At 32.1% G+C, this 9,579-nt stretch overlaps 1 protein-coding gene across 1 annotated transcript; it reads left to right on the top strand.

The window, feature by feature from the left end:
- Positions 1-2,830: 2,830 nt before the first annotated feature.
- LOC120355481 lies at positions 2,831-8,192 on the top strand. The gene is made up of 5 exons (XM_039443908.1): positions 2,831-3,052; positions 3,881-4,008; positions 4,691-4,860; positions 6,616-6,816; positions 7,937-8,192. Exons 1-5 carry the CDS (start codon positions 2,961-2,963, stop codon positions 7,988-7,990), a joined length of 645 nt encoding a protein of 214 aa, XP_039299842.1. The 5' UTR covers positions 2,831-2,960; the 3' UTR covers positions 7,991-8,192.
- The last annotated feature ends 1,387 nt before the right edge of the window (positions 8,193-9,579 follow it).

Here is a 9,579-nt window from a genome sequence, read left to right as displayed (position 1 = left end):
ATACGCTACTTCTGTTTCTGTATGAGTCTGTGACTGTGTGTATGTGTGTGGAAACTGATAGTCTTCTTCTTTTTCGTCACCTCCTTCTCCTGTTCATATCTTCTTTCTCTTCTTCTCTTTCAAACATTTTCTTTTCGATTTTCATAACTGTTCACTTAACGTATCCATAATCAAAAATAATACGTAATATACTACGTTAATTAATACGTTAAAATACCGTAAGTATTAAAATATGGATTATTGTCTTCTGTTCATTAATAATCAAATAAATCCTTATTCGTTGATAATTTTTGATGTGATACGCAGAGTTTTAGAGTGATATCGATATCAAATATTGAGATTTTGAAATAGTACAAATATATATATTGTCGAAACAGAAATGAGACAGATTTAACATTTACTGCTCCCGCATTATGTATTATTCATTCTTTCACAGAATATAATTATAGCATCTATGGTATTGATGTTGCTTTCCATGACGAAACACTACGGTATATAATAACTTTTTTGTCGTTCAGACATTGTGTTACTAGTAAATAATTCAAAAATATTTCCAATATTGTTCTGTGTTTTCAAATATTTACTAGTAACACAGTGTCTGAACTACAAAAAAGTCATCTATGTCAGATGAATGGTTTTTCTGTCTATCGATCATTTTTCCGATTCCCGACAATATATTTGAACCACAAACAATTTTAAACTACACTACGGTACAGTGCCTTTCTTTCAACCTCATCTTGAAAGAACATGATAAATTGCATGCTCTGAGAAAACTTCATTTGTTGAAATTACTCTGTAGAAGGAAAAATGGAATTTGGAATCAGAATTAATTGCGAGCTGCAGATAGGCACCGGTACCTATATTTGCAAGATGGTAAACTACTATAGTTGGCAAGTTATACTCGCTTCCAAATAAAAGAGATAAATTGCAAGAGTTCAGAAAGAAAGGAATTGCACAGGAGAGAGAGAGATGGAGAGGTAGATAGAGTGAGAGAGAGAGAGAGAATGAGTCTGTAGAGTGTAGAGTAGATGCAGATGAAGAAGAAAGATGGATTGAAGTTGGTTGAAGAAGTCATTGATGCGTGCTAGGTTCGATTCTAGAGAGCGGAGCGAGACAATTGGCCGAGCATGAACACACCGCGTCTATTGCAGTTGTCGTCGTCATGCCTCACAATCATTTTGTCAGCCACCGAAGCTCCTCTCAAATCATAGGCTACTACCCATCTACCCATCTCACAACGGAACTCACCGACAGCTGTTCTTCATTTGTTTTTCCATCCTTGTTCTATATTTATTGTTCCACAAATCGTGAAAGTCACAGCAACGACAAAGTAGGTTAATAAAAACCGAGATATTGAGGCAAAATTACAAAATTTCAACCGGGAAATTTTGTAATCGGTTACAAATAATACTACAAGCACGTTGATTGAAGCTGCAATGACCAATGATTGGTCCAGGAAATTAATTTTTGCGGTTTGTTAGAACTTGGAAGACGGTTTGGCAATAGCAATATTTGATTGCTACACGGTAGCCAATTATGCTGTCTTTAAGATTGGAAAGGATAGGAAAATTCACGTTAAGGGAGATTAGAATTTCGGCCACATTATAGAGAGGCTGAGAAAAAACAATATATTACCTACTATATTTTGTAAGTGCCTTTCACGCATTATTCTCTTTTGCTCAGTTTATAACAAAGAATTTAAGAAAAATATGTAATTGGAAACTGAGAGCATGCATGTTATATTATATACAAGTTGGGTGATGTTATCATAAAAATAAAATGTTTTGGATGATTTTTGGAGGTCCTTACACTTTAAATAACTTTATGATTTTTGTTGCTATATGGATCAGTTGAAAATTTATAAAACTCAAACTTTGAAATTGAGACTTGGAGTAGGCCTACCTTGCATCTAAGAAGCCTGAGCAGTAGAACAACTTTATTCTATATTAGAAAACTAAAAATATTTCAATTTGTTTTAAAGTAAAGAGAAATTGAAATTATAAAATCTTCCTTGTCAACAAAGAAGGTTTTTGTCATTATTCTCCCATTTTTACTAATATATAGGTAATATTAGCTTTGAATAATGGAAAAGCTCTTTAAACGTGGATGTAAACTAATTTATCTATGCTACCTATTAGATTTGTGATTAACATAATCAATTTTAATAATCAATTCCAAAATTTACAAGAATGAGATAGGGCCTACTTCAAATCCACCTTCTGACCTTGAATGCAGGTGAGATCAACAGTTGGCAATTTGGAAACACTTCATTGGCTTCTTTTTTAAATAGACGGCTTAAAGTACACGCTTTTAACACGTGACAAATAGTATTGACCAGAGAATTAGCCACAAAAAACGCTTCTCAAACATTCTTATATTAATTTGTTTTCCGTTTACATTGAGAATTGAAATACGCATAACATTCTTCTATAATTACCGGTATGTTAAAGTTCAATGACACAAATTACAACATTTATTTGAAAATACCTTACTATAATGAAGTTTTTCATAAGTAGCCTACTTATCCGCTAAAAGTAAAACGAAATTCTCAACTTTGGCGTTTACACCAAAGTTATTAACGAAATGTTTATTTTTCTGTCCTTATAGATTCTATTGGATTGAATTGACAAACACAATGCTCATCATGTTCAATCTAATAGAATCTATAAGGACGGATAAACTTGTTAATAACTTTGGTTTAAACGCAGCTTAAGAATAAATGTTTTTATAACTCCCAAGTTAAGCTTTAATTTTCCTTGATAATTTTTATTAACTTTGTCACCGAACTTAGACTTTCTGAACATGATGATAAACTCACAAAGATGTTACCATAGAAACTCAGGTTCATTATTTGTACAGTACATTACACAATTTCATTTCATTACACTCACAACACCCACAAAAGCAACATCAACATTTTCAAGTTCCATTTTTCAAAATTCAAAGTATAAAACGTCAAAATGACAAGCAAACACGATAAACAAAAATGCTGCGAAGAACAATCATCAGAAATAGTAAGGTTGATCCGTGCCTTGTGTGCAACTATGGAAAAGTAAGTAGACTGGTGCAGTAATGATGATCAATTTGAAACCAATTGGTTTCATTTTTATTAAAGCTATCATTTCTAGAATTAGAATAATATTAATTACTGTATATATTAATTTTTAATAATAAATTCAGGAATCAATAGTAAAATATTCAAAATTTCAACCTTACAGTTGTGTTGTGTTATGTAAATTTGTGTTTTCATTATTCAAAATTCGTTTATCAGAACTAGGCAATACATTTTTCTCTGAGCTAGGTTTTAAAACTTTCTGACTAGAAGTTTTTCTTTTAAAATTAGAGTGGCAAGTTGGCTGAATGATTGGCTAGAATCCTAGATTATAACTTAATTTTATCTCAAATATTATTTAAGTGAAATTTAAAACTTACTTATTCCTAATACTAGCTAAATAGACCTACAGGATGCCTTTTATTATTTGTAAAAAAGGGAAAAATAATTAAAGCGAATTCTATAACCAGTGGCCCTAGCTACTAACTTCATACTCTTCATAATTTGGCACATAGTATGTTGCATCAAAGAGTTTTTTTTCTACGGAAAAATTGGATTAATATAAAATAAAGTGACTTTTATGTAAGGATTCATATTTTACGAGTGATTGTAAAATATATTATAGCCCACATTATTATATTATATTTTTGCACCTATATTATGATGTTCTTACACTTGTGAAATGTTGAAATCCGTAAATATTGTATCGTACTTATACTTGTCTGATTATATAAATCGAGAATCTTAAATGTGATATATGATTATACAATAATATAAGATAAATAAAAGTTTCAATTATCATTATTTTAATCAAATTTTCTATTCTAGTGAAGAGAACGAAAGCCGTGAGAGACAAGATTTTAAGGAGTTGAAGGCACAGGGATCCGCATCCAATCCTTTCGATAATTGTGTTCTGCAGTGCACTCCTTGTAGACAACTCAATCACAACACAGAAGGTCGGGTTATAAGAAAAATAATGAATTTCCATACTTAAGATTCTATGATTGAGTTGATGAATTAATCATCAATTTTCTATTCAAAAATAGAAATTCATAGGTGGTATCGCGGAAATCTTCAAGAAAATATTAACTCAAAGGAGAAGATAGCCTACACAATATTTTTATTTTCTTCACATTGTAACTGTTCAATTGATCATTAATATAATACCAATTTGCAACTTTTCTAAATTTTCCAAAATGTGGTGCCTACCTATTTGATAATAAATATCAAATGAATGTAATATTAATATTACTCTAATGAATGACATTTTACTTGAGATGAATTTTTAGTTCAAATTTAAAATCAATAATGATTCTAAAGACAACTTATTCCTTTATTCCTTGTAATTTGAAGTGATCACTTAAAATTAGTTATAGAAATTTGGTATTTAAAGTGACCACTTACAATGAGTTATAGATAAAATAATTTGGAATAATCACTGGCCGTTTCAAAGTTATGTACATTAAATCTAGAAACTATTCTCATTCTATTATTATTATATATTTTCTCATTCAACGATATTAAGATTAACTAGCTTTATTATTCTCACACAACTGTTTTAACTACGGTACCGTATTTCTAACTAGTTATTGCTATATTAGCTTTAATGAATTTTAGTTTTTTGATAATTTTGAACAGATTCTGAAAATTCATCACGGAAACAGCGGAGAAACGCCTTACCGAATCTGTGCTCAACCAGGGGACAGGTGAACACCAACCACTTGTATGTGAATCGTTGGGTCAGGCCAGACCCCAGCAAAGCGCCACTCATTACTTACCCAGAATATCCGAAACAACACAACAAAGAGGTAACTGAATCTGAACATAACAAAAATTTCCTAATTCAATTATTTATTGAATATTTTAGATGGAGAACTGAATCTGCAGCTATGAACTAGAGAAGTTAGGTACCTAAAGTGAGGTCCACGTTATAATGACAGTGTTTGATTAGCAATGGTATTGCTATCCTTGCCTATCATTCAACAAAGTCGATAGCAATATCTCTTTCTCGCTTTGCTCTGTTGCCAGATCGTCTTTTAACAATGTAGAATAAATTAATAAACAAAATTCTGCATCTTAATTATCAAATTATTGAAAAAATATAATTTCCTGCTTAATAAATTATAATTGATTATTTTAAACGAGGTTGAACAATTAGGTAATATTGCATCAATAAACCTGAACAAGACAGAGGTTCGGCAAAGTTTTCTCCTATCTTTATCCACTGCCATTATAACGTGGACCGCACTATAGAAATTAAATAATTTCTACATTATTGAATTCCAGTAAATTTACTAGAACCTAATGAATAATAATTATTGAGTTTATATCAATTTTTGAAATATTTCTATCAAAATTTAGGATAAGAATAGATTTGGGCTACAAGACTGTTTGTTGTTCCTTTCCTAATCATTCATAATGATTATAATATGATACATACTGTAATGATATTGTCTTTTTTATTTAGGGCTATTGTTAATATAAATAAATAAAAAAATCACTTGCAAATGACATTTATGTCCGAAACATGTTGTGACAAAATAATTTAAAAGGATACTGAGTTTTTTTTTATTTATAAGTAATGGTATTGTATCTACAAATTTATGAATGTATAAATATAATTTTCTCCATTATTTGCCTAAATGTTTCTCATAATAATAAGCTTTGCTGCCCTTCTAGAACCAGAATTTGAAAATATTTTTAATTCCATAGGTTTCAGAATGTTTATTTACCACTTTGGAATGAATACGGATAAATATACAGAGTAGCGTCCTGGTGAGAATAAGATATAAGATATGTTATCTAACACTGTGTTCTTCAAGCCTAAAAACTAGTAATTTTTCTGTAGCTTAATTGAGAAAATTCGTAGTTGAAAGACAGCAAAATTCTAAGACCAACCATTTTTAGATGTAAATATCTAAATATATTGTTCCATTCACTAGATATGATGCACTGTCATTAATTCACTTTCACTCTTACTAGGTACCTACTTCTATTTAAAATTGTCTGAAAATTATTACTTTTTTAATGAATATTGTTGATTGGTTTCCGCTACGAGAACAACATTGTCACTCCGGGATCTCATTTTAGCGGTTTGTTCATTTGATGCATCACAATACTCATAGGTTTCTATTCATCAATGGAAATGTTTGATTAGCAATGGTATTGCTATCCTTGTCTATCATTCAACAAAGCTGATAGCGCTATCTCTTTCTCGCTTTGCTTTGTTGCCAGATCGTCTTTTAATAATGTGGAATTAATAATTAACAAAATATTTCATCTTGATTATATGAAAATTCATTATAAAATTTTTTGAAAAATATAATTTCTCGCTTAATAAAGTATGATTGATTATTTAAAACGAGAATGAACAGTTAGCATTACATCAATAAACCTGTATCAGCTACCGTCTATAGAAGGCATTGACAACTCAGAGGATCGGCGACGTCTTTCTCCTTCTCCACTGCCATTATAACGTGGACCTCACTATAGCGTTGATGTACAATACACTTGAGTTTAAATATCTAACTAGTTGATAATATTTTTGGAAAACTGTTTTGCAGGAAGACGATTCTTATAAGGCACCTAGCAGCAAAAATGGACAGATTGTGGGCGGAGTTGTGTATGATCACTGCTTTTGCTCGAAAAGGAACGGGTTGCAGGACGATTGTCCCCTCACCAAGTGCATCACAAACCCCGGCTGCAAAGCTTTGCCTGAGCCTTGCTGTCCAAACTTATATGAGGAGCGCCTGCGTCAGGCAAAGGTTTGTTATTAGTTTTTGTTTCAGATAGAAATTGCTATTAAAAGTAAAGTAAATCCATTGATTCACATATACAGAAAATTGATTCAAACTGGATTTACACACAACAGTGACAGTGAAGATATTATTCCTATGTGTTCTTATGGGACTATTCACACTCAGCCCGGCCGAGTGAGTATTAATAATCCCATTAGAACTCGAGGGAATTATATTTTCACTGTTCACTGTCACTGATGTGTGCGAATCCAGCTTAAGTGGTGGAGTGGTAAAAGTCATTCTATTCTTTTCATAAATTTACCTTATTGTATAAATTACAAATATTCAACTGATCTTCCACAGTGAAGAAGGTTCAGAATGATTCTTTGTAGTCTATATTAATTTTCATGATGAAATTATAAATATCTCTACATAAGTTCACATATATTAAACTTAATCAAATCATCGTTTATTGTCATAAATCATACAGTATGTTGAGACAATCGTCATTATTCATTAAAAAATTACAAAGTTGAGAAACTTAACCTTCAGGTAGTCGCGCCCTACTCAATCACACGAGCAGTCACGTGTTGTATTTTTACAACATCCAATTTTCCAAGTGTTATGTACTCTGTTTACTGTCAAAAAATATCAATTGATTAATTACTTTCTTCATCTTTTTGTATTATTTTATGCCTATGAACATTTCAATGATTACCATTTCATAACCCAATAAAGGTACATCAAGAAAAGCCATCAATTCTGTGTTATTGGTCCGTTTACAGTCCCCGTATGCAGTCTTTCCCTATCATATGCACTACTTATGCACTGTCGCGACTAAATGGCACCTAAAGACTGAACCATTACTCGGTTGACACTGCAACTCAGTGGAGTGATGGGGGGAAAGTTTTGGAATGCATAGGTGACTCATTCACTGACACCACCCCATACAATAGTTTTGTGCAGCAAAAAACTGACACTGTTGTACTCTTTACAACAGCACGACTGCCTGAAGGTTAACTATCAAAGTGAAACACTACACCTACTGCACACTACAATTCACACATAATTAAAATATATAGGTAATATCCTTATAACTTAGGTGCTAAAAGAAAGTGAATATTATAGACTGTTTTTTTTTCAACAGCGGGCTTGCGAAGATGGTCGATATGGAACGCTAACTACTATGTATTGTCCATAATATTAGAAGAGTGAATAATAATAATAATTATTGGTAATGTTGGTCGATAAAAATGTGGATCGTCAAGTTCATTATTGTACTACTGTCGAGTATATCGGAGGAACAAACAAAAGTATTCCTTCAATTATTTGTGCATTTGAGTCAAAGTATAAGCAATAAAACAATGTCACCTGTACTCACATAAATAAAATACTATTCATGAATATTATTCATTGACTTTAATTTTATTTAAATTAAATTATCTGAGTTCTAATTTTCAAAACGTTATGATTCATAGTAAGTTTATGGAACTAATTAGAAAAATAAGTTATAAATAAATTTGTAATAATAAGTTTCGAATGGCTTTTATTGGTTGGGGGTCTCTGACCCAGACGGAAGTTCCACCTCGCCTGGATAAATCATAAGCCGTCAATGTGCCTTACGACTGTTGTCATACTTTAGCCGGAACCGACAATTTAATGTGCCCATCCGATTACACGGGAGTGACCTGATCGAAAACTTGTGGTGATGAGTGGGTTTGAACCGGGGATCTCTAGGCTGCTAGGCAAGCACTCCATCCACTAGACCACAGATCACTCCACAAATTAATTACCTAATTGTTTGTAATACACAATAATTAATTAATAATTCAATTCAGTTTATTTCCAAAAACATAATACACGAATAAGAAATACAATATACAACATATTTTGGAATCCCCCTACTAGACTATCCATCTGTGTGTAGGGGGGGAATTCCACTTTATACATAATAAGCTTAATCTGCTCATAGAAGTAAATAATAGTGAATACACTTATATTATGGATGTATTATTAATATTCTGATTATAAAATAGATAATATATTGTGCTGATGTATATTTAAGAATGAGTATGTAGGAATATGTATGTAGGAATAAGTATACTTAATACCTTGATTGATAAAAGAATAAATAAAGAAGAAATAACAATATTTTTTTGAAGACCGCAGTGGCAGGGATTCCAGAAATTCTCAGAAGAGAGAATGAAAAAAAGCATAAACCAGAAAGGCAAAACAGTCAAATCGGTATATCAATGATAAAATAAATACCAATCAATTGTCTGGAAACCTTGAAGTCGTGTTGGTCACCAAGCATAACGAGATTGGAGTAGTTCTTCTGAGGCTTCCCAACCAATCTGGTACAGCCACCTGTCCACCCTCTTCCTAAACACTACCAAACTAAATGCCTCTGCTTCCCTAATCACCATGGCACATTTCTGTACAAGACATGGGCCAGGTATGAAGGATTTGTCAATTCAGAGCCGTGAGTCAGCTGAGGTATCTCAAAGCTGTAATTGGATCTGTGGCGAGTTGAGTAGCTATGGTTAACTGTTTCTCCCAGAAGTTCAGTTTTGTATTTTTTGATGTGGATCAACAAGGATTTAATAAAACGTTGTCTAACATTCAGTACAGGAAATTCGATAAACAATTGTCTTGTTGGGTATCTAAAGTCTCTCTTTAAAACTGTTTTTATAATTGATCTTTGGGTGACTGCGAGAGGCTCAATGACTGAGGAGGAAGCCCCTCCCCAAGCTAGAATTCCATATAGTATTATAGATTGGACATAGGCAA

Source organism: Nilaparvata lugens, unplaced genomic scaffold, assembly GCF_014356525.2.
Source record: "Nilaparvata lugens isolate BPH unplaced genomic scaffold, ASM1435652v1 scaffold2046, whole genome shotgun sequence".
In the NCBI taxonomy this organism is placed as follows: Eukaryota; Metazoa; Arthropoda; class Insecta; order Hemiptera; family Delphacidae; genus Nilaparvata; species Nilaparvata lugens.
Note: the sequence above shows the minus strand (reverse complement) of the source record. Positions and strands in the feature narration are given on the sequence as shown.